Consider the following 26,650-nt stretch of genomic DNA (forward strand, 5'->3'; position numbering starts at 1 on the left):
ATAACCAGCTTCAACATAAGAAATTATCAATTCTACAGTGTTTTAAGATGTAACGCGATTAGTGCATGTCCGATATTAACATACGACCCGAACCGGACGAGATTCTAGTGAATAATATTTGTTGACTGTTGTGAAATGGAAACATTTGATTAGCATGAATGCATGATCTTCTTCATATAGTCAAAACTGCATAGTGATATGTATATAAACGATGCATACTATGCTGATTCCTACAATTTACGATTATGTAACCTTGCGAATAACAAAATATATATATTTCATGTCCTGTTGAGTGTATCATACATAGCAGATCTACAAATGATGTGAAGATTGGTCTGAGACATAGTATTGTCGACATATAGTATTCGTATGTATATATGTAATAATTAGTTAGAATACTTTGAATAATTGGCTCTATCTTAAAACGTTGATTCGGAGGAAGACGCAAACTCCAAAGGATATTTTAAGAAACTTCAAAGCTAATTGGAAATGATAATTTAAGCTAACTTTTGCTAATCAGTATTGTAAATTCATAATCTGTTAATATCCGAAATATGAACAAACCATCAAAAATTTACTAATGGATTAACTCAATTATATACCGATTAGCAAGTGCTAAATTAATCTTTTATTTCTAGACCAAACAATGCTCATATAGCTTACAGTATTTAGATCTCTTTGGGTTTTAATCATATTGAAAGCATTGCAGTCTTTAGAATTCGTATTAAAATTTACAATTATTATCGACGATAGCTTCATTGATGATTTAAAATCAATGAATGATGATTGTAATATATTATAAATATCGAAATGCACTAAATATATGAGACTATATAATATATACGAGCTTACGCTGAAGTATGCGTATTCGTAGGTGTATGAAAGATACGTAAATTAACTTGATTCGAAGCTATTACACATTGAGTTTCTACACGTATAGTGTAAATAAAAAATTAATCAATACTCTGCAAGGTGGATTGAAACGAATAACTTGTTTATTTATTGTACATACATTTATTTATTTATTTATTTATAATTATATTTTTTGACTTTGTGACCTACTGTATTACCATAGAATGGCGTGATCAGTAATAGTACTAAACTGATATGGAAATAAGCACAATTGGTATATAAGATTATAATGCAGGGTGTCGACAGACTTCAACTGTGGCCACAGGTAGAAGTAATGAATATGCAATCTTAGCGAATAGCTTGATTCTGAGAAATCAGCTTTTTATTTATTCTAGTGTACTGGTATAGATATTATATTATTTAATTTTATTACCGGAAGAGTATATCAATACCTTTATATAGTTTATTCTTATTTTAAGATTTAAAGTCTATTATAAAGTCTATTATGTTATTTGACCTGTGATTGCACTTTTTGAGCAGCGCTTAGTAGATTTCTTTATTCTAGAGTTTGATCCAATTTTCCGAGATGTTTGAGATAGAGGTAAGCAATGTTTAATTTATCTCTGTTAAGGTTTTATTCTCCATAATAAAGATTACTGATAGCGCTAGCTGTGTTAATTAGTCAGCCTATATACTTACCAATTAGTGGAAAAATCATTTAATGAATCTTAATCCTAATATGCATTATCATATCTTGGTATTTTACGACGGTATGATGTTAGTCAATCAAACTGTATTGATTATAAATAGGTTTCAGCCACAAATATCTTAAAAGCTGCCCGTTGTGGCCGTCGTGATGTTCTTGCAGACCTTGTTAATAAACGATTAGATATAGACTTTCCAGATAAGGTATGGATTAGGACTAACAATATATCTTTGCGGTTAGATTTGGCTGTGCTATTTAATTTACATAAATAGAATGATAAAATTATGTATTTCATTCATGATCACAATTTTAATTCATTATGTTACCTTCTAGGTGATTGAGTAGTCGGTTACTCATTTACGATATCTCTCTTTGATATTCACTAGATTAAGCATAAATTTTAATAGCAAGTAGTTTTCATTCAAATTTAGCAATTGATAGTAGCAATTGATGATAGCTGTAGAATAATTCGTTTACTTTCATTTGTAATAGAAATAGATATACTTTATTTGATGCTAGCTTATGAAATCTGGCTTTATTCATTCCGCAGAGTGATTATAGTAAAAGTGCGCTACATAAAGCAGCAGAAGGTGGAGATATCGATGCTGTAAAGCTACTTATTAGTTATGGTGCCGATTTAAACTATCGAGATACATTGGTAAGAGAATGCTATAACCGTGGATGCTGTAAGCACGTGCTTGTAAATGAACTTATAGAGTTAACAAATGACTTCATGGCAGATAAAATAGGTTATCTTTACATATTTTATGTAGCTATACTTTTCAATTATTAGGACTAGTATGGGGCGTTGTCCGCTTGAATTTTTTATATAGCTTCTATCAAACTATTATGCATACTTGTATGATCAAAGCCGACATAATTTTTCGTTCATTACACAGCACTTGTAACTAAGTAATGATTAGTGAAATAGTTGCCTTAATCCAGTAATAAATTTCAGCCTTTGCGGATCTGTTCAGTATCTTAGAGATTCTTGCATAAGTTGTAATATTTAATTAGACAGGAATAACAGTTCTACTCTAAAACTTGATTCTCATCATTTAAAAATACGTAACTACAATTTCAAGTAAGAGAAGAGCAAATTAATTTTTGATATAATACTTGCAAATTTCTAAATTTAAGTTGTTATATACATTACATATTCACATAATACCTAGCGTATTTAGAATCCTGTTTCCAATTTCAGTTTCGTGCAACACCTTTACTTTTGGCTGCTTCATCAGGAAAACTTGATGTTTTAGAACTTTTAGTCAAGCGAGGTGGCGACGTCGATATCAAAGATGCAGTACGTATTACTTCCAATTTATAAAAAATATTGTGTAGATATTTTTTTTACTTTAAGTTCATGTCTGGATATAAGCGACTATTTGGTAAACGATTTGCTATAAGGAATTTGTATGACCAATTAAATTATTAATGTATCTAGGATGACAGTAACTTATTATTATAGTTTGCATAAACTAATTTAACTACAAAATTCTGCGCGAAAAGTGTATTTATAATACAGTCTGCTAGCCAACGTAGAAGTTTAAATTGTTATATTTGCAATTTAAACTTGCTTTGACTATTATATTACTGTTATTGATTCTATGTAGTGGCGTCGTTCTCCTTGGCACTGGGCTGCTGTAAACGGCCATACACACATTATTAATTGGCTATTCAAGTACTATAGTAATTTAAAAGTGAGCTTGATGAGATATCTACGACCAGCAGTAAACTCGCTATATATCGATAAAGTAGATATCAACTTTAATTTTATGATTACTAGAAACGCCAAAATATAAATGAGCAGAAGGTGATTGAATACATTGCAGATGAGATAAACTCGAGGGATTGGGTAAGAATTAATATGATATAACATGATTGTTTATTTTGGTAGTTAGTCTTTTCTGAGGTATTACAGCTAGTTAGAATATTCTGTCTTTACTGTAGAAAAAACGAACTTCACTACACCTTGCGGTACAAGGCGCCCACGAGGATGCTTCGAAAGTTTTACTCCAATATGGTGCAGAAGTCAATTGCTATGATTTGGTAAAATCGATAAGACTTCTATATAATATTTTGCATAACTTAGTGATTTATATTGCAATGCAATTTAGTATTGTTGAAATCTAACATTTTAATGATTTAGGAACGTAACACTCCTTTGCATATTGCTGCTCGGAAAGGATATAATGAAATAGTTAAGCAATTACTTCAATACAAGGCTGACGAAACGCTAACCGATAGGGTAATTCATGCCACACTTTATAATTTTAATTATGACTTCAATATTGACTAACAAGACTTTATTAGGCTGGAAAAACTGTTATGGAAATTGCTGAAGAGAGAAATGATATAGATATAATTAGAATATTGAATTTGGCCAGGACAACTGGATTGGCAGTCCCACAGTAAAGTTTGGTAAGTAATAATCATCTTGATAGTTCTTATCAAAGTTTATTTATTGTGGTTATGATACTAATTGGCATGACTAATCTTGGGTTTAACTTAGCAAATATAAATTTGCTTTAAATCGATAAATTAGCAACTTCTTATGATAATGTAAATTCTTACATTTATTTATACTAGATAGAGAATCAAACTACAGTTTATAAATGGTATTTAAACCGCTTAAAGTGATGAAAATATTGGGAAGATTGCTATGGATATTTCGATATTCTCAATTGAAAAGAAACTATTTTAAGTTATAGCTATCGCCAATTTTACGATCGCTATCTACATAATTTTGCAACGTAGAATTTTATGCTGTTATTGGGATAAGATACAAATGTCTGCACTTGGTTGCTTATAGCAAGCATTCGTTATTATACCAAATATGATTATCTTCCATCTTTATTTTCGTAACATATAAAGTTAAATTAAAATTGTTGATATACTGCAAGGTATGCATCGGTATCTTTATTGGTAGAGATTGAGCTGATTGAGCTTAAGCAAAAATTAAGATTATAAAGGTGCTAGCGGCTAAAAATAAAATCTGTCAGATTCTATTCAAAATAGACTGAAATACACGGATGTGGAAATTACATTGTATTTTTAATTATAATTAGTATTTGTTGGTGAATATTTTGTGGTTTCTAATTAGTTTGCGTTTAAGATTGTCATAAGGCAAATCCAAATTTCACTGTATATTTACATTGATAATTTAATTGCGATTAAAGCAAAACTATTTACAAAAATATAAGTGAACGTAGTCAATTTTTGCTTGCCAAGCAAGTACTAACACTTATTATTAACATGTTCCATTTTTTCGATTATTGCTAATAATTGCAATTAGTTTATGATTTTTAGCTCTATAATAAAAGCTGTATTGATATACAATTTATGATCAAGCTTAGAATCTTACTTAAACATAACCATCAAGAAAGAATTGCTCTCGTAAAGTAATCGGAATCTACGCAGTACAGTATACCAGGATGCAGTATTCTGGGCTTTCCTTGCTCCAAAGATTACTTACGACATGTTACTGTTAATCCCGAAGCCAAGTAAGCGTACATATACTCTTGTTTATTTCTTTACGTACTTACGCAGAGCGTTGAAAAATAATAATTTTAAAGACTTAACATAAAGGAAACAGTAAGTGTAAAACTAATTTAAAAGTTCATTATCGGGTCGGTTGTAGTTTATAGACTAACTTCGAAAACCCTCTTACACTTTAATTAAACGTACAATTATTTTCCGAAACTACATCAATGAATACAAGGTTATTGGCTCAATACATCTTAATGATATCTACGTCTAATCGGTGCCAATAGATTTTATATATCAACATCACATTAATTCTTGATCTATAACATACCGAAATTGGCCTCAACCATAACAATTCGTAATTAAAGAATAATTTTATTTAATTAATTGATATCATTTTAACTATTTCGTATTGACGGTTTAACCTTAAAAACACATAAGCAATAATATTTTGATAGATAGTAAGTGAATTTGATAAGTGCTTGATAGAAATTTAAATGTCAACTTGATTTAACATAAATAGTCACAACAGTAATTTGAAGACTTCGTTCTGGTAGGAATTGAAAGAGCTGATAATTAATAACGTCAGCATGCAATAGAAGGGAAATCTGTAGTATATTGTCAGTCTCAGAGATGATTCTTACATAATATAGAATTATTTTTTTCAATATTCTATGTACAGTGATACCTCCTTTATCAGTACGTATTCACATCGTCGAAATAAAAAATACGTAAAGGTCAAAATAGTATTAAATATGAGCTATGCTCTGGTGGTTAGTACTGGAGCATCCCGAACACGTCTGTAATGATTCATGCATTAGCATGTCGCATGAATTGCAAAAGTAATTTTGACATCTATTACAGCGAAAGGCCTAAGATAAAAGAAATCTATGTTAATGTGAGTGCGAACGTAAAATAGTAGACATGATTTAGTTATACCAAATCGGCGAGACTTTGCGTGCAGGCATGACAGTATCTAAAAGAAAGTTGATATCTTTGAGTTAAGTATGCTCACTTATTGAATTTATATATATACGGTATATTTATATGTACGTTTACGAAATAAAGCATTACAAGGGTTTCTCTGCATCCTTCTTATCAAGAGCTACTTCCTCAAAATCTTCCAATGGGAATAAATGTTGGTAGGATCTTGCTAAGTGTGGCGCTGAAACTAAGCTTAGTCCTAATAAATTGCAGATAATCGTTACTATGTTATTTAGATTTATCGTGCAACTTACGCATATTCCTAGTTTTAGTTGTTATGTTCATTTTACCACATATCTGACATTCTATCGGTAATTCACAATATTTTGCTTTACACTATAATAAATTTGATTGATTGATTAGTTTTGCCAATGCATAAAAAGATACTAAATTATCGAAATACAATCATTCATTAATATATTTTACTTGAACTTACCTGCGGACAAAAATAGCCGGTAGTGCTGAAACTTTTAACAACTCTACTATCTAAATGGCTATAGCAAATTAAAAAATTGATAAAAAATTCTATTGGTGCAACCAGTGTTCGTACCTACTCGGAAAGATAGGTGCTCAAATCCATGAGCAATATGAAATTGGTCATAAACTTACCATTGGCACATTGACGGGTGACTGTTAGTTCTGTATTCTGGAAATCCTGTACGGAACAACGATGATAAAGGGTAAACTTAAAAACAATAATGCCTTTTCGTTCAAGGGTAACATTTTATTTTTATATTCAAAAGCATACACGAATGAAAGGATACATTACCCATTCGAATTAACGAAGAACCTAACTTTCCCTGTAAAAGATAATGTTTCATATTCAATCTAGACGCTCAAATACAATACTGTAACAAATACAACATATTTATTTACCGTTGCAACTGGAGGTATAACATAATGAGTAAGAAGCTCTTTATAATGATGCTCGTCAAGTATAACTCGATAAGAGCCTACAACATAAAGTACCACAATAGTAATTGAAAATATTAATTTGTAGATATCATTGTATTATTTGCTCTCTAGCAATTGACTGTTTTTGGCTTAAAATATCCAGTTATTGACGAAGTGAATTGCATATTAAAAGCATATTAAAAATGGACGCGAAACCTAAAGTACCAAGGTACTAAAATTTCATAGCTTTTATTTATAGGATCGGTCAGTTGGATACTTACCCCCTGTTTCAGAAGCCAATTTTTTCAATATATACATTTCTGCTGACAGTCCAATAGCTGAACATCTAATGTTATCTTCGACTAAGTTCTGTATTAAGTATAAATAAGGGGTATTTTCGAAATTTTGGACAAAGCTGAAAGTAAATATATACAAGTAGCTAACCTTAACTGTAGCATGGATATCACTAGGGTCGCAAGAGGTTAAGCTTGCATAAATAACTAAAATTTCACGACTCGCATGACTAGGTACATGCCTGTAGAAATGCAAATAAATTATTAACTCCAGGTATTAATTGTTATGAGCAGAGGTTAGAGGAAAAAGTTAATATATGCTAATTGGTAAGATGGATACATTGGTATAGATCAATAGAGTACAATAAGATTGATGAATTAATATTATTTTGAGTAAATAGTGCTATTATCACGAGTAAACTGAAAAAACCTAGTAATTGATATACATACCTTAACGTTTGAGAAGCTAACTCAAGAGCATTCTGCAGCGAAGGCTCTCCAATGCATGGTTTACATGCAGCTTGTCGTAAAGCCGCAATATGGCGTCTAGGATTTCCTAAGTTAGAAATGGAAAATATTAGCATAAAAGTTATTTATGATTATAAGTTACACCATATCAGATTTTGTATTTAATACGTATATTTATGAAACAACGGACTTGCATGTATACTTCAGCACGACTACAGTACGCTGCATGGTAAATTGTAATTTATTGCTAATTTTAGTGGATAAAAATTTTAATTTACCTCCTATATCTGTCAATTTCTCAGCTCTTTTATTTCTTGTAATTATGACTCCTAGCTAAAAGTGATGATTTATATCATGAAAGTTACCAAGCGTACTAACATGGTCTATTTCTAGGTACCTAGCGTATCCTAATGGCAAACATTATTTTATTATCTGAAATAACCTGAGAAATCGGATTTTGATCGAAATATTCCGTTATGAAATCATCTAGAAGCTATGAATTAGGATGTAGGTAATTTTGAGTTAATATTATAACTTTAGTATTACGCGCACGTGTCTGAGCTGATATCTACATGATGAAACAGCAGTGGAAGTGGATGATTTGATTCACAAGCTATATAGTAGTAATCTTTACCTTCACTGTAGCTACTAGTCGATTAGGCTTTAAATCTATAATGGATATAGCTGATGACATATCAACAATGATATACATATGACGCATCTAGAAAGTAATAAGAATGTTCAGAATGTGCGACATCTAAAATGAAATGATCGACTATATTTACAGCCCAAATTTGTTCATCGCCTATATATTATGTTAGTTCTTACCAAGCCGAGTCGTACATTAGCCTTTCTATCAGCCACTCTGTTAATGAAGATGTTAATATTATTATCATTGCAATACTATTTCATTTAATCGGTTCAAAACTAAACCAAGTTGTATAGACACCCTGCTTACCTTCGCTTACGAGCTCGTTGGAGTTCATCGACAGTGCTCTTAAGAGATCCTTGTTCATCTTCAACAAGAACTTCCCTAAAATCGTTATAACCCAGCAAAAGAATAATCAGTCATAACAGTTACCATATATAGTCTAAGCCATTAATTTCAATGCTATCGTATTCGACACATTTGCTATTGGAAATCATGATGGACTCGATTACAGAAAGAGACCAGTACATCACTGCGAGAGCATTATGCCCTTCAGGTAGTAATAATACTGTCAACAAACAGATGGACATGATTGGCAAATATAGAATAGAGCAATAATAGACTACAGTTTAGTATAGAATAACGAATTTGATAAACCGATTGTTGTTTCCTTTTTCTGGATCTACGAATGCACGCTACCTATATTAATATTTGTGCATACTGCAGTACGTCGGGGGAAATCGCAGCAGTAGTTGCACCAATGCTAAGATTTGACTCTCCATTGATGACAAGTAATACTGCACGTTTATAGAAATAGTCAAGGTAAAATGTATCATCGATGCTATCCTTTGAACAGTTACGTATGCCTATAATTTATTTATTACAAGTATTGCTATTGCCTACCAGGTACGCTCGAATGAACTTTCCCATCGATAGCCAGATTCTACATCGTCGGCATCATCAGCCATTTTGCAAGGTCTTGCTTACTACTGTACAGTACTGTACCGTAGAGTTCAGAAAAAAAACACTATGGTACAGTACAGACTAGAAGGAAAGCGATTTTCTTGGAGTGGTCCGTCCGACTGTACTCTCCTTTTTGAACTCTATGCAGTTTGAAAGGGATTTGTCTCGGGGATATCGAGTGTGTTGTCTCCTATGCTAGAGCTAAATGATAGTGAACGATTAGGAGACAAGCTGGCGCATTTTTTTGCTCTAAACGCATCAAGGACTACAGTACTAGAAGAAGACTACTTGTCGTCCTCGTATACAGTAGTAGACCAGTCCAGTTTTGCAGGTAAACGCACTGGACGTCGTACACCGAAAAACACGCGCTGAAAAACTCCAAACGGACATGATATTAATTTCCCGGAATGGGCCAATTGACCGCATTCAATTGATTTTACGCTGTACAGGATTGTATGCTGTAAAATAGTCAATCCACCCTCGTAATATCAAAACTTGACTGCATTCCATTCATTTTACGGTGTATAGGATTGAACGCTATAAAGTATTCAATTCATCCTCGTCATATTAAATCGAGATATCATCTACTGGACATTGTACAGCGGTCCACGTCAAATTGTCCCAGACCCTATTTTATTTATTCTTTTACAGTACTGTATACTATTGTACTAGGGAGTTCGAAGACTATGACTAGTAGTCCTTCAAGTCCCTGACTGTACTGGCCACTTTTCCATTTCGAAGGTGGCAGTCCTGGGCTTTGATTATGGAAATTTGGAAGACTATGACTATTACTATTAGTCTTCAAAGTCCCTGGGTTTTGATCATGGACATTTGGAAGACTATGACTATTATTATTAGTCTTCAAAGTCCCTGATTGCACTGGTAACTTTTCCATTTCGAGGGTGGCCGTCTGGGCTTTAACCACCATGCAAATCGCCAAGTAGCAATGCGGTACAGTACAGTACTGTATTTAGTCTGCACAAAAGTGATGTCACTCTTAGCTCGAATAGACTACATTACTAGCTGCACTAAAAGGTGACATCATTTTGTACAGTACCAACCGTACCGTACACGTACTGTAAAGTGCACGGTCCATTGAACCACGACGCAACCCTCAAGGATGACAACGACACCAGTCGAAATGTATAGTAGAGATTCTGATACATGCCTTCATGACCTATACTAAACGCTTCAAATTAAAAATGGTCGTATTTAAGGGTGCACCGGTGGGCCAGTGGCACCCGCATTTTGGATGGATTACGCCCAGGGTAGGTCGGGGATTACGCCAGGGTATTAGGTAAGGCGTCGGTGATTAGGCCAGGGTATAGGCAAAGACTAGTTGATTAAGACTGGAGACTACTGTCATTGTACCGTTGGTTAACCGTAGGGTGGTGGCGGCCATTAAGGTTTCTCGAAGTCTAGCAAGGAAAGCGCTTTAAGGTATGTTGTAGTCGACTAACATTGTAATTTAAAGCGTTGATCTTATTAGTATGTTACTTATGCTTTCAAGAGTAGATTTTCTGCCCTGATAGGCTACCGTAACATGCATTTTTTTCAACATAATCTTCGATCGACTTGTTGCCGTCATTGAGTTGAGTTAACCGCATGTCTATCACCGTCAGCTAGTCGTAGCGCTACTGGGTGGTGGCAAAGCAGCGTAGTGGCCGAGACTAAAAGCCAATTTATTTGCCAATTTATTCTTGACTACAATAATATTGCGCTCAGTCTTGCTTAGACAATGTAATGTAGAAAGAAATCAACAAATTGGCTGTGATTGAGACTGCAAGGGCATTTCTACGGTGTCTTTTCACCATTTTTCACTGTAGAAAGCAATTCGACTCATTGCAACCGCGATAGTAACTTAGTAACTAGACTGCTGTAAAAAGGAGGAGTACAGGAGTAGTAATGGCGCTTGTATTTTCTCGACATACTGCAGCGCTACATCATTTTTGTACAGTTATACTATAAAGAAAAACGAAATAGGGCACACGAGTAGGCAATCATTCGATATAGAGTTATAATGGATTGGATGATTTTTAACCCGTGTTACATCATGAAGTTGAAGGATCACTATGGAAAATGATGCAAAGAAAGTTCTAGCATCATGTCCAAATTGTCAAAAAAGTGATCAGGACGATAGATCGCAGCTCGTGATGATAGACTTTTGCCCCCTAAATAAATACATATATATATATATATACCGTACTAAACTATTTCCATCTAGCCTACTGCATGTTAGCATCCTACTCCTTCATGGGGTGCTTTCAATTCTTCTGTTGAAAGGGTGACATGATAAAGCCCTGATGAATTATAAATGATCGTAGTAAAGCATGCTACAAGCTACGTCCTAAATTTCACGGAATCGTCAATACTAGCTTGAATTGACGTACTTCATGTAGTTATTCGCACCCTTGCAAGTGGAGTAAAATGCCTACTGATACTAACAAGAATTTAATTGACTACTTTCAGAATGATCGGCGGTATTTTCATTTATAATCACAAGGGTGAAGTTTTAATATCCAAAATCTATCGCGATGATATTGGGTAAGTTTCAGAGCAATGATAAAAATAGCTGCTCCATCTGTGATTGGCAATTTAATTTAATATCATTTTAAAATCGTGATTTTTGGTCTTGCGAATTTGTACTATAAAAGCGAATTATTATCATATAGAATGATAGAAATTCACCCTGTTGTTACTATACACGGATTTTACAGTTATGATGGCATTGATTCGTCATTTCTGTGCCCGATACCTTGGATCAGTAATAGTGATAATATATTTTTCCTTCCTTTTCAGGCGATCCGTCATTGATGCATTCCGCGTCAATGTCATTCATGCTCGTCAACAAGTACGTAAACCAGTCACCAACATCGCTAGAACCAGTTTCTTCCATACTAAACGTGGAAATGTTTGGGTAGCTGCAGTATCCAGGCAAAATTGCAATGCTGCTATGGTTTTTGAAATGATTAACCATTTGTGCAACAGTTTTGTCTCTTACTTCGGTAAAATTAATGAAGATTCAATCAAGAATAACTTTGTATTAATATACGAATTGTTGGATGGTAAGCCTGAATCATACACTTCGTTAAATTATTTTTGGAAATAGTTTTAAGATTATTACCTATTAATAGCTGTAGCAATAATATCTTTAGCTTTAAATTTGTAATTTCCACCTTGGTAATGCTATTTTTTAGAAATGGTCGATTTTGGCTATCCTCAAAAGACTGATGTTGGAATCTTGAAAACTTTCATCACACAACAAGGAATTAAATCAACTGTAAGATATAATACTGTAACTTTCGCTTCTAAAATCATACCTATACATTGTCAGACATGAAAATCTAGTGGTACTTAAAATTAAGAAATGTCAATTTCTTGCAACTAATCTAAAATTAACGTTATCGAATTCTTTGCCCAAGATAACTACGGAAAATATATTACAATTCACTTTAGTTAATAGTACGTTTGGGTAAACTTATTTATACAACATTAAATGTAATTGTTACCTCATTGCTGGATGTTTTATAGACGAGAGAAGAACAAAATCAACTTACTAGCCAGGTCACTGGTCAAATTGGTTGGCGTCGTGAAGGCATCAAGTATAGAAGAAACGAATTGTTGCTTGACGTTTTGGAAAATGTCAATTTATTAATGTCCGCACAAGGTTATGATTGTGTCCAATTGACTTATAGACTATTGTATCGTAATTATTGGATAGTTACCATATTGAATATAACAACACACAAATAATGCTGAAGAGTTAAACATATTGTATTTGAAAGATTTTGTTATCGTAATGTTGTGTAGGTCAAGTACTAAGTGTTCATGTATCCGGACGAGTCATCATGAAAAGTTATTTATCAGGAATGCCAGAGTGTAAATTTGGCATGAATGATAAAGTCTCTGTGGAAGGCCCAGCAGGTGATGCCAATGCTGAGCGAAGAAAGATAACGAAGCCTACAATTGCTATAGATGATTGCAATTTTCATCAGGTTTGAATCAATTTATTGCTCTGATACTTTGTGTCCGACGACTTCCATTATGAGTAAAGCAGTATTATCTGATGTAATGAATACCAATGAATTTTTTTAATTTTATATAATCGTCATTTGATAGTGTGTTAGACTTAGTAAGTACGAGACGGAACGGAGCATTAGTTTTATACCGCCCGATGGAGAGTTCGAGTTGATGAAGTGAGTATAAAGTTATAAAAAATTCTTTTCTAGCGGTTGATTGTCCATCCCATAAATCATTTTTTTTTTGAATCTAAACAAATATTATTTTGGTGTAGATATCGTACCACAAAAGATATTAGCTTGCCTTTCCGTATTATTCCCTTGGTTAGAGAAGTGGGTAGAACAAAGCTGGAAGTGAAAGTAGTATTGAAATCGAATTATAAGCCTCAACTTTTTGGCCAAAAAATTGAGGTTTGCAATTACATGATCAGGAAAGGGTGTAATTTATATGACATAGCGACACCTCGTAACAGATAGTTATACGCACATTTTATAGGTAAGAATCCCTACACCAAAGTCTTGTTCTGGTGTGCAGCTTTTATATCAGAAAGGAAAAGCAAAGTATAAATCGAGTGAGAACGCTATCTTATGGAAGTAAGTCTTTCAATTAGTAATATTTTATGATTCAAAGTTCAAATTCTCATGAATACAAATTTCATTCGCTATGCAAAAAAAGGATAAAGCGAATGGCTGGCATGAAAGAAAGTCAAATTAGTGCAGAAATTGAACTACTACCTTCGTCAGATAAGAAAAAGTGGAATAGACCTCCTATCTCCATGAATTTTGAGGTGATATCTTGTACTAGTAATTATTAAATAGTCATTATCTTATTATTTATAATTTAAATGGTGTTTTCGACTCTCCTATTCTATTATTGTTACACGGTATAATTTCTTTTGTAGGTTCCATTTGCTTGTTCTGGATTGAAAGTGCGCTATTTGAAAGTATTCGAACCTAAGATAGGTTATAGTGATCAAGATACTATCAAATGGGTGCGCTATATTAGTAAGAGTGGCTCTTACGAAACTAGAACATAAAGTCTACCGTAATCGATAATATAGCGAATAAATTTATGTTGTGCAAATTCTATTATTGGATTGCATGGCTTAGCACGAATGTATTAGTTATTCTATCGTTAAGTATTCTAAGTCACTTTCTTTGTTGATATTTCTTGGATTTATGTTTGCATTTAGTCAATTTCGATATGTTTAGATAAATCAAAAATACCATTTAGTTATGGAGATGTACAGATATTAATTTACCAGCCCTTGTTATTGTGACGTATCTGAATAATTGGAAAGACATCACATTTGGTTATTAGTACCTTATACTGTAGTGTAATGATAAGTAAGCTATTTCATAGAAAGCTAAAATGATATATGACGATTTAACCGAATGATGATATTTCTTTTTGCCGTAGTTTTACGTAACTAGCTGTTCACTAAATTGATTCAAATATTCTTGATATATAATTATATTTAACTGGCTGATTTACTAATTAGAACTATCTAAATAGTGAATATTCGATTTAGTTCAATGATCAATAATTTTACTATTGTAGTGATCCCAAATCAGCTGTAAGGTTTTCCATTTAACATGGTTAGATCGTGTTGGTAATTTGTAGTCTATTTTCAACTGTAAAATTAGCCGTGACGCTAAAAAATAAAATTAAGACTGGTCGTTACCATTGGATTCGAGAGTGCGTACTGTAATAGGTTAAGATATCATTAGATATTAATAATAACTCAGAAAATAATCATCAAGGACAAATTTAGCTGTTTTCCCTTATTATAGTAAGTTTAAGTAGTTTTATTTAATGTAAGCTAGCATGCTAAATTAATGGCTACATAACCATTACAACATACAAAACTTGATGAAGACATAAAATGGAAGATCAACAACTATAATACAGGCTGTTATAATATTGGCGCCAATAAAAAAATCATACAAGCTAAATTTCGACCCTAAAAGAAAGCTATTAATAAAAGTAAAAATAATATCAACCAAGCATGTCTAAAAATTAATTACTGCAGAATACGCGTATTTATCACTACTACAATTCTGTATTATTACTGTAAAATAAACATAAATGTAGGACTGTCAGCTAGCCATAAGTTATAGTATTTGTGAGAGAAAATGTTACAGCCATTAAATAATAATCAAAACAAGTCAAGGTGATCTACAATTGCAATCAATCAGAAGATGTCATTTATGAATTCAGATACCGGAACAATGGTGACCACGAAAATTGTACAGGTAGAACTGGGAAATACATATAGTTTACTTAATAATCACAATACCTTAATTCTATTTTTAATTATGCTATCTCCAGTAAAGACCTGTTTCGATGTTGTTGATAGAATAACACTAATAAAATTAAATAAACGTAATATCGACAGAAAGAGTGCAAGAAACAACGATAACATTTTTTAGTAACGGTAATTCTATTATAACCCATTACACAGATTAATTAGTACATGATTAAGGATCGGATTGAATATTCTTATACCAGTCAAGTTAAATGAGCTGTTAGATAGTGATGCTATATTTTTGTTAGCCTTGACTGCCATATTATTGGATGGTTAACTGATGTTACTGTTATCGTCATATGAGCATAGAATATGATTAAGGGCATTCTGGGATTATGATTACTTCTTATTGCAGTGTTATATTTAATAAGTTAGCTATATTTTCCAACCTTGTTTCAGTTTTAAGTTTCCCTTCACTAATTGATATTTTCTATACTAGAGTGCGTTTTTCTTCTCATTGCTTAAGGCAATGGGATATTATGTAATGGTTTAAGGTTGAGTATGGATGCATTTACGAATAGCTTTTAATATCACACTACGGATGTTGCGGATATAGAAATTAAGTATGATATCCTTCCAATCGTTTTAATAAGTATCCGCGATGACTTGAAAGCATTCAAGCCCCAACTAAATGGCCGGAAAATGAAGTTCTTTGTTGAACGGTGATTGAATGACCAGAAATATTTTCAACATAAATGCCAACTGTGTGGCCAGCCTATTAGGAGTAAGAAATATATAACTTAATTTAACAAATCAATTGGAACAGATGTTATACCACTATAAGGGCAAAAGTCATGACGGAAATAAGATAAAGGCAATCAGCCTTTTCTATATTGTGTACTTTTTCTTTTCAGAATCCTAAGAACATAGTATGAGAAGGGTGTAGAAAGGAAGACTAGTCACAAATGCTATAATGTTACAGATCAATACGGATACGTTAAGTGTATAAATGAGTTGTTCTTCGGAGGCAAATCTTATAAATCTGAGATCACGTGTAAATATGATAATATTACCTGATGGTAACAATATTAAGCAAGACTGAACACTTTATCAAGACAATTTGATAAATCTCCATTTATAAATATATAATTAATAGAAGTAAAAGATTTACTCGTTGATAATTTCCATTCAGACAAATATACAGTACTTGAAAACTAAAGAGAAATTGTTATTAGTACAGTTAATATCTTAAGCCTATCGTCTATTAGAAGGTTTTATATGATTAGCTTGGGTAGGCTAGTTCTCTAGGTCAGTCATTAATTTATATTGATATAAAATAGTGAAGTTTGGATAGCAATTAAAGTTGTCGTTTGATATTTGAAAAATGTTAAAATTTAGGAATACTCACAACTCATTGAGATTGGTGAGAATATGTTTAAATATAGTCGTATGATCTTATGATGTAAAATTTTAATTTAGATCTCAGTGACTTGTGACTATTCGGTACGAATGCTTGTAAAACTTAAATTTTTGGTAAATACTAAATGATAATTTTAATTGTGAGTACAATAATAGAATTAATATAGCTACTTCCACTAATGGGATGGTTACCTCAACGTATAAAATTCCGTCGGCATAAAGTGTAAACTGTCGGCTGTTAGGAGATATGCCGGATACGTATTTGATTGACCTATTACGTGTGCAAGAGAAGTCGATGCAGATATAAGCAGTAACATGTTCGTTCCTGGTGAGAATAGTTGATGGTGAAATTGAATGATGTAGATGAACCAATCCAGAGAAACGATAAATAGCTGAGTATGGAGCAATAAATAAGCCTTTTTTCACATCGACTCCATTCCCTCGCATGAAAGCACCACGATGTGATGGCTATTTAGTAAAGGAATAGGCATTAAAAATTAGGATATAATTTAATATTCTGCATAAATTAATTACAATAACGTATAGAATAGACTTACTTGAACATAGTTAGTTAATAGCTTTCGCGTGCCATGGTCAATATTAATGGAAGAATGTAATTCCATATGGAAAGCAGATGGAATAACAGCAATAGGCGCTTTACTGAAACTTAAATGATCTTGTGCTTTCTAAACGCAATTTAAAAAGTACTATTAACATGTATTACAATGTTTCTGTTAATATTTTAGAGTTTGAATCTTACCTTGGTTATATATGTGAAAATATTAACGCTGGATTGATTTCTTTTAACGCACAAGCCACACTGGACAATTTAAAATGTTATAAAAGTTAGAATAAACTTACTATGGCATCGTGATAATATTCCAATCACAATTAAGAATTACCTTTTCAGTTGCTGTAAAATATTCTGTATTGACAGGGTCAATTATTTATAACATTTGAAGAAAAGGTGAATATGAGATTTATAATAAAGGAAATTATATTAATCAACTCTAATAATTTTTTTTGCTACCAAATATTGGAGTATAAATTAGTTTATTCTGCTATGATTAATTAATAATATATTCGTTTGGATCTTACATCAATAATATCAGATTTTGGACTACAGCAGTGTAGAACAATTTGCGAGTAATATCAATTTGATCAAATTTAGATCGGTATAAATAGTGATATAATGCGATAGTAGATATGTAAATGCCTTGACTATACTAATAAATTAGTTTAATTTGTTTTGAGTTGGGTACGAATACGAGCAAAAAAATAAGTAACTGAGATACTAACCTTCGAAGACTTCACGTATGACTGCAATGACATCGGCTTTCGCTATATTTTTTCCAGGTAATCCCGGTGGTCCTGGTGGTCCACCAGCTCCCTTAGGACCAGCCTATTGATCAATTTAGCCAATATATGTACTTGTTAAGAGTGATACCACGAAAAGTATTATCTAATATACCACCATAATATTCTTGGAGTATTACAATAGTTTATTTTTATGTATATACAAGTTTTGAGTTGACTTGAATTTACTTACAGGACATGTAATCGGGCAATCTTGCAATTTTTTGCGTTCTTCTTCTTTTGCTTTTTCCAAAAAGTCTTTCCATGCGCTAAATGGGCTCTTGGTAGGTGCTTTTGAGCTCTAAAAGCCATGAAATAACGATAATTAATATATGATTGGTATTCTATCGTTAGTAGATATACTGATTACGGGTGATAAGATTGAATATCGGTACTATATAGCATGATAGTCTTTTACTCTCTATGCATTCATTTACCACCTGTGCATAGTCTTTACAATTCTATCTATTTAGGTCTATATTGTTACTGTATGTAATGTAGATATCCTCCAAATTTGGAGTTTAATAAGGATTGCATGCATAAATTGATGGTCTTTTGTTATTTCATGGTGTATTACCCAGCTGTAAAGCTTTATTATTGTGTCTATCTTATATTGGATGTTTTATTCTCCTTTCTATATCTGTTTCTCAATACAAGCCGTCGAGTTATTATGAAATCGTTAAAGCTCTCTTTTGAGGGCTAAAAACCTTAAGTATATCGACCGAAGATTAATAATAATGCAGGATTGCCATCATATGGACTACTCAAAATTACTAGCAGTCATTTTTCGTAACCTATGGCTACCACAATGATTATAATTTTGGTACATGTTCCGTCAATATTTTTACAGTGTCTGTTATCCCCTAATGCATCTATGCTTTTTTTAATATCTACTCTAGGTTTATGGAATAAAGGGCAGTAAAAAAAATCTAGAGCTCTCCAATAAAAGCCAGCTGCCATTGGCCTGTTGCCTGGATATGAATCAATATTAGCGTCATATGATAGCTATCATCATCATCAGTAATCTATACACGTCGACAATCTATATGGAGCTTTCTATCGTCTACTTTAGAAATAGTTTATAATGAGCTATTATAATAGGAGAAAAAGCTATTTTTATAGAGCATAAAGATAATTCAAGTTAATGAGGATTTAAAGGCATGAATAGCTACCGCTATTTGTGTTGAAGATATTATTTATAGTAGTTGTTATGATGTAAAAGGAATAAAGTATGGACTTATGTGGAAAAATTTTTTCTCTATTATTCTTAATCATTACAATCATGATGAGGACCTTTTACTTTGCCATTTCATCATTATTATCGTCATGAAGAGTTCACCTATTCTAGTGGGCACAATAGACGACAACTATAGGTTATAAGTTAATAAATTGTCTTGTTGATCTGCCCCATACCGATTATGATTGTTCGTATCTTACCGTAGGCAAAATTTGCTAAAATAAAATTTGGATAACAATCGTCATTGACTCTAACCGCCATGTCTGTAGTGACAATAGATAGCAAAGGAATAATGAATAATCACAGCTTTTGACTTGAGGATAATCAATAGACTCGAAAGCCACAAAGGTGTGATATATTGCCAATGACAGACAACATGAAAAATATTAACATGCAATGGTGTCCTGATAACGAGGCAGATCGTCAAAATCAAATAGGATAAATTCCACTTGATCGTGATATCAGTGAAGAAAAAAATGTGTTCAACTGATTCGACGTTCAGCCTTAGCCTTTTATACTTATTATTTTAAAAATTGAAAATGTATTACAAATAGAATAATTAGAAAAGAAAAAAATTGATTATCGAACGATTGAAATTCGATAATTATTTGAATGCCTATCGGTTTGCTGTAATTAACATGGGTAGATCCATTTTAAATGGAGATAAATTGGATATGAGTCTATGATTGAGGATTAATCCGTGAGAGATTAGCACTTCAATATAGAATATTAGCAATAATGGAATTCAAGCAGTTGGATTAGAAAGAGCGATTCATAACGGTTAGAAAGCTGATTTAAAAATGCTTTCACTGAAATCCTGTTGTTGCAAGTATCGATATCGGTTAATTATTACTTAATGAAAGTGATGATGATGGATTTTAAAGCTAAGATATTGTAATGAAAGATTTTATAATCATAGTTAAAAAGGTATTAAAATTGACTAGATATCATTTGAATGCATTAAAATCAATTAGAAAACAAAGCAGTTACTCGATAGTAAATGATTCCTCAGGTAGTTACTAGGTAGTAAATTCCTACAAAAGTGATTAATGTGATTGATGAAAGGAGAATTAATAATGGTAATAGCTCCAGCGAATCTACTGTTAGAAAACTAAAAAACGAAATTCCAATTTTGCTTGACATATTTATGTATTACTGAACAAGTAAGCGTTAGTTGAATTAAAGATGAAGAGATTTACAGTGTTATACTACTATAAAATGGAATTAAGCTGATGAATGTAGCAAATTTATCAGGATATTATTGGAATGTGATGGAGGAGGAGACTTGGTTGATATCACGTGGGAAAGTCAAGGATTAAACGTGGGTAAATGGCGAAGGATGAACTTGAGCTAGAAATGCGATAGACAAGTAATTGACGAAAAGACTTTGATAGAAGCTAAATCCATTCCTGAACTAGTTATCCTTGGGGAAACTACCGACACACTAGTCAGTTTGGAAACTTTACTTTACGTACAGTAAGGTAATATAGTATTTTAATGTTATACTGAAAGGATGAAAAATTAGTCAAATATCATTTTTTATTCTATAAAGATAGATGATATCTCATAAATGGAGATAGTCGAAAATTGTAATCAGGTAGAAATGATTCAATTTTCAACTGTCAAATAAAAAACTAAAGAGAATGAATTGAAGTGTAAAACTACGAATTTATCTATCGTTTTTCCCTTAAGGGGTTCGATGGTGAAGCCTAGGTGAAAATCACCTCATGGATAATTGTAGCCATTTCTCAATGCATCGATACAATCCAGCTAAGAAAATAAAACTATGAATGCTAACATGGTAATTATGGATAATTTGTAATCAATTAGGCACACATACAAAGAAAATCCTTTTTCAAGGTGATTGAAAATTAAAACAATTATTAGTGAATTATCTTTATTCATTTGTAGTTCTATTGACTATTGCCATTGTCCAATTTTGATCAAATTGACATATTGTGATGACTGTGTTATGTAATGTAGTCATAATTGACGTCTTTTCCCCTTCGCCTCGTTGCCTTGTATCAAAAATTGATTAATTTCTAATTTAAGAGATAGGATGATGAGCATCGATTGGAGAAAAATTGTTTCATCATCTTATTCTGATGGCACACCAACGCATTGAATAGAATGAGATCAATGCATGTCTAGGTTGAACAGTGATAAAATTCATTTTCCATAGCTGAGAGAAAGTGATTACAAAAAATTAAAATAAAAAAAAAGGAAAGAAAGAAAGAATGAAATGTCATTCTTGTCCATATTTGTTCTAGTCATGATGGCACAGTAGAGCATAATGAAAATGATGATCAACATCGGGTAAAAGACATTTCACGCTTTAGTGAATCAATCTCAATTTATTTTAGGTCTAAATTCGACGTTATAAACTAAAAATAAATCTGGAAAAAGTCCTAGGATTGAACTGGTGTAATTATTATCACCGATTGAGATGATAAAATTATTCTATAATGAAACTTTGATATATTTTTACGGACATTAAATACAAGTAGTCTGTTCTATCTTCACTTCCGTTTAACATTCTAAAACCGTGTACCATTGTTGGAGCTTTCTGTAAATTTACTCATCCTTGTCATTATCAATGGTAATAATTTATTGACCACGTTGTAAAGTTGAATGAGAGTAGGCAACATACAAATAAGAGGAATTTCTACGCAATATAAATTTAATCAAACCCCGTCATTCTGGGAAATTGTTGTTGTTGTTTTTGTTGCTTTTATTATTATATTATTATATTTTTTTTCGTCGACGGAGAAAATGTAGAGTATTACAAATAGTGAACATAATAGCAGAAATAGTTGATCTTGATATCATCTATTGCTTACATGAGTGGTACAATGATCTCAATGTAATTTTAGACTTGTTCATGAAGTTGATTCAACAAACATTCTTCCGGGGGATACAGCATGTACAGTATTATTGTAAGACTGAAAATAAATTTATTTCAAAAATTGGCTATTTACCTCAGTCGTTGCTTTCTTGCCTTGATTTAAAAATCGCTGAAACGGGTCTTGATCTGCCATGACGCAGTTTGATACCAACATTGCAATAACCATGATATAAATCTTTTGCACTAATGCCATCTTTTAATCTTTTACTTGTTAACGATTGATAATGTCGAAAGAAAGACAATAATTTTTCAAAGTCCCAATGATGACTATAGATATACTTTTGCAGTCCAGTAGTTTAGTTGTGAATTCAACCTTGTAGACAACAGATAAAATAATAAAATATCGGATCATTATATTGCAAATATAAGGGTAAATACAAATATATATATATATTTATATTTATATATTGGTGTAGTAAATTAGATTCGATCTGAATATGTAGATTAGTAAGTGGATAAATTGTTTCAATTTTATCATTTTATTTGAGATATAGCAATTAGCTATAATGTAGATAAATTGGTTAAGAACATGAAAATTGTATTAGAAATGGCTGTCCTGCCTACTTGTTAAACTGCAAATACTTTATTATGTATTCACGATAATTTAATACAGGCGGTTAATTGCGAAGATGGCAATCATTTAAGAAAACTAAATCAGACGGCAAAAATATTCATTTCAATTTTTCGATTGTATGCAATACTAAAATTTTAGGACGGTAAATAGGATATAATTCTAGCAACAATATGTTAACAACTTATTAAATTGAGGGAATACCGAGCAAATTACCATGGTAATTAATGGAGCGTGAAAGTATAACAAAGTTTGGATGATAAGATAATTAGCTAATAAGAAGAAAAAAGAGGGATTTCAGCCCCGAAAAGAAGATTTGAATAATAATTTGGTTGTTAGGACCATGAATTACATTAATTTACGTAGTACAGGAAGATACTCTATGAGCATTACCGATATTCAATTTAAGAAGGAAGAAGTAATGTAATAGTTAGCAAACGACTGGAAGAAGGATAGTCTAATTCTCAATATTAAACTACAGATTATTCATCCTCGGCCTTTGAATAAAAAGTAGAAAGTACGGTAGAGATTGCAATTTAGTAAAGCCAATTAAAGCCATAATAACATTGAATAAAGTGAAATTATGCCATGTTGGTAATCATAACAAGTGTGATAATTATCTTTATTGACTTCTAATTTCAATGTGGAGACTTTACTGTTTGTTCATGAGTCGTTAGAGGCCAATGGAAGTGAAATTTTACCGATATTACTGGACTACTAAGCTAGTAACAGTACTCTAACGCTGAGTAAATAGTATTAGGCCAGATACTAAGATCTCTTCCTATCTACTCACTTATATAGCTATTTAAAATACTTTCAATTCTACCATTAAATTCGATCTGCGTTTTGAATTAAGAAATACATTTAAGATCGTTATTGGCCTATAGACGATAGACTAAATACGATGGGTAAAATTATCTTGAAAAGACTCCTAATAGCGATTAATCTCAAGGATAGAATTGACGGATAAAATTCATCATTGATATTTGAATCATTGGCCGGTAGATTGCTAAAAAAGAAAACGTTGTAGTAGTGTAGGGAATAATTTCATTGAAGCGATTTTCAATCGTTATGCTGATATTAAATATCGAGTTTGAGGATGTGGCTAAATTGGGACTTTGGAAGTAGGGCATTTAGTCATTGTTCATCAATATTCATGGAAAAAAAATAGATAATGTTTGATGGATTATGTTAAAAAGATAAATACTAATAGTCTTTCATGTCTGTCGAGAAATGTTTTTACCTATTGATTAGCTATCGTTCAAACCTTTAGGTTCAATTTCTTTCAACTCGATCGGTTGTATTTCAATTTTTCTTCTGTGATCCAAGATAAGAATAAAAAGGAAAACCAGTAGGAAAAAACAATTTTTTATTTTTGAATTGAATTGTTTTCTTCTTGATAGGACTAATTTTAGTTGTAATTGATCAAGTTGTCGATGGATTGGATGCAATTTCCACGTTAATACTATGTTGGTGAGATATAACTGTTTCCTTTTGGAGATGGAAGGGTAGGCGATCAATGTGTAATTTGTTCTTTTTAATAATTTGAGTTGAAATAGACGTCAAAGGATCGCTGAGTCGTCGAAATCTTTATTCAAGACAAATGATGCAAATAGCAATAGTGACGAAAAAGTATTGACCGATTGATACTATGACTGTCTTTGTATATGCTTTCCTTTCTCCTTTCTTATATCATGATTGTAGGCAAATTGAACTGGCGCTATACGGGGCGCAGTCAATAAGAAGAAAGCTTTGACAAGCCCTACCATTATTAATGACTGTAATTTGAACAAAACATGAGCAATAGTAGCATGCATCCTCCTGAATCAATAGTATCGTATGGACATTTTGATACATTAGTTATGTATATCGTGCCTGTCGCCATCATGATTATGCAAGCTGGACACGCGCCCGCAACCCTTGATTTCATTGTATCTATCTAATGCACATCCATGTCTACGCTCTATGATCATCCTATACAGCTATATGCAGAATCTATTTTTAAATACAGTAGAGAGGGAATAAAAAATAGAGATGTATTGATTGATTATCTCTAGCTATAAAGCGAGAGAGGTTAGACTAGTGCAAATTTGCATCTACACCATCTCTCTGACGCTTGCATACGACAAAAGCTATTGAATCGTATCGACTTTTACCTTAGCATTAAGACAATCTCATGCAATTTAACTCAAGTCTATGAGTAGGTATTGTCTTCCACGATAGACTAGACTATTCTAATAAATCTTTCTTAAGACGATGATTGATTTATTAATAAAATGGGCTGGCGGTCGCCATGAGTAACCTTTTCAATCATACAGGTGATAAAAAAAGGAATTCAATCTGTAATATTAGCACATAATTAGACTCTTCGTCTTGTCAAAGAAGCTAGGCGGGGGGCAAACTGGCCGCTTTCACGACAATTAGGATTGTTAGTTAAATTCTTTCTTTCAACATCAACAATACAACCTGTATAACTTTAGCAAACAGTTGGCTGCCTTATTCTCTAAATAAAAATTCAAAAGATTGCCTTAGAATGATCTCGATTCGACTCTAAGCATGATATACAGCGCATCTTGGGTAGATATTATCCTCCAATCGGTCATTTATCTTGCTTAAAGATGGAACTCAAATCGATCCTACTTTTTCACCGATTGATCCAATCATGCCTAATTCTATGTTATCATTCCATGCGGAATGTTTATGACATTTCTTTCTACTTGACAATCGTTATTGTACGCTGTAATGCGTAATCGTAGCCTTAATTAATGAATAATATTGTTTAATAGACGTAAAAGGTACTATTGATCCATCTTTTGTTTCTTGATTTCGTCATTCAATAATAGCCAACTGGATGTTATGTTGGGCACATTTTTTCATCTGATGCCGAGCCATGTAATAAGCATATTAAAATACAGATAGTGGATTGACGTGATTGCTTTATTATTGATCAATCGCTATAGAATGATTTAAATCGGATTACAGGAATTAAAATGGTAAAAGATTGTTTCTCTTTACTTGACATCAAGTAGTTTATAGCACAATAATAATACATTGTAGAAGAATGGCAATGACACTATCAACTTTCAATAGTGAACAAGAAATAGTTCATAAAATCGATCTAATTGGCGATTAAATGATATTGCAAGTTTGGACTATACATTTTACCGTCATAATAACATTGAAATGAGTTGATCAAGAGATACATTGTTAAAACATAAATGTGATCAAAAATGGAAATAGTATTGTAATAATTACATTAGAAGATAAATTGAATTGATATGGAGGATCAGATTAGTTCATATTTTCATCTACATGATAGATATTTTTATTACTAGAGTGAATAAAAGGTCAAGGATAGGCTTACTACATAAAAGCAAAATGAAAAGAGAACAGCGTGGATAAATTGGGTGTCACGGTCGAGAATCTAAAACAGTCCATAATTCCAATATGCTATTATGGTAATGTATTATTGTTCATGATAGCAACATGTCTGCAAATTTAGGTTGCCATGTGAGAATAAAATAGATCACTATTCATCAGTAGATGTAAACAACTTGATTCCAATTGTCAACAATAGTGTGTAAATTCAACCAGTTTGT

At 32.3% G+C, this 26,650-nt stretch overlaps 4 protein-coding genes across 4 annotated transcripts; 2 read left to right on the forward strand and 2 right to left on the reverse strand.

The window, feature by feature from the left end:
• Nucleotides 1–1,438: 1,438 nt before the first annotated feature.
• Nucleotides 1,439–4,494, forward strand: TRIADDRAFT_57350 (uncharacterized protein; the record flags this gene model as incomplete). Its single annotated transcript, XM_002113283.1, has 9 exons — nucleotides 1,439–1,453; nucleotides 1,663–1,761; nucleotides 2,109–2,216; nucleotides 2,763–2,861; nucleotides 3,172–3,258; nucleotides 3,345–3,413; nucleotides 3,509–3,607; nucleotides 3,708–3,806; nucleotides 4,462–4,494. 9 exons carry the CDS (start codon nucleotides 1,439–1,441, stop codon nucleotides 4,492–4,494), a joined length of 708 nt encoding a protein of 235 aa, XP_002113319.1.
• Nucleotides 4,495–6,114: 1,620 nt separating this feature from the next.
• On the reverse strand, nucleotides 6,115–9,300 carry TRIADDRAFT_57351 (uncharacterized protein; the record flags this gene model as incomplete). Its single annotated transcript, XM_002113642.1, has 15 exons — nucleotides 6,115–6,227; nucleotides 6,283–6,364; nucleotides 6,465–6,522; nucleotides 6,638–6,683; nucleotides 6,798–6,828; nucleotides 6,905–6,981; nucleotides 7,204–7,291; nucleotides 7,367–7,457; nucleotides 7,666–7,771; nucleotides 7,962–8,016; nucleotides 8,126–8,176; nucleotides 8,318–8,404; nucleotides 8,512–8,548; nucleotides 8,642–8,716; nucleotides 9,236–9,300. The coding sequence occupies 15 exons, from the start codon at nucleotides 9,298–9,300 to the stop codon at nucleotides 6,115–6,117; spliced, it is 1,062 nt and encodes a 353-aa protein (XP_002113678.1).
• Nucleotides 9,301–11,765: 2,465 nt separating this feature from the next.
• TRIADDRAFT_64000 (expressed hypothetical protein) lies at nucleotides 11,766–14,402 on the forward strand (the record flags this gene model as incomplete). Its single annotated transcript, XM_002113284.1, has 10 exons — nucleotides 11,766–11,839; nucleotides 12,095–12,360; nucleotides 12,493–12,575; nucleotides 12,827–12,962; nucleotides 13,106–13,290; nucleotides 13,415–13,491; nucleotides 13,590–13,725; nucleotides 13,811–13,908; nucleotides 13,991–14,102; nucleotides 14,217–14,402. 10 exons carry the CDS (start codon nucleotides 11,766–11,768, stop codon nucleotides 14,349–14,351), a joined length of 1,302 nt encoding a protein of 433 aa, XP_002113320.1. The 3' UTR covers nucleotides 14,352–14,402.
• A 1,837-nt stretch (nucleotides 14,403–16,239) lies between these two features.
• TRIADDRAFT_57353 (uncharacterized protein) lies at nucleotides 16,240–19,836 on the reverse strand (the record flags this gene model as incomplete). Its single annotated transcript, XM_002113643.1, has 9 exons — nucleotides 16,240–16,338; nucleotides 17,175–17,450; nucleotides 17,540–17,668; nucleotides 17,743–17,802; nucleotides 17,885–17,907; nucleotides 18,282–18,384; nucleotides 18,532–18,639; nucleotides 19,143–19,309; nucleotides 19,776–19,836. 9 exons carry the CDS (start codon nucleotides 19,834–19,836, stop codon nucleotides 16,240–16,242), a joined length of 1,026 nt encoding a protein of 341 aa, XP_002113679.1.
• Between the last annotated feature and the right edge of the window lie 6,814 nt (nucleotides 19,837–26,650).

Source organism: Trichoplax adhaerens, genomic scaffold, assembly GCF_000150275.1.
Source record: "Trichoplax adhaerens TRIADscaffold_6 genomic scaffold, whole genome shotgun sequence".
Classification (NCBI taxonomy): Eukaryota; Metazoa; Placozoa; class Uniplacotomia; order Trichoplacea; family Trichoplacidae; genus Trichoplax; species Trichoplax adhaerens.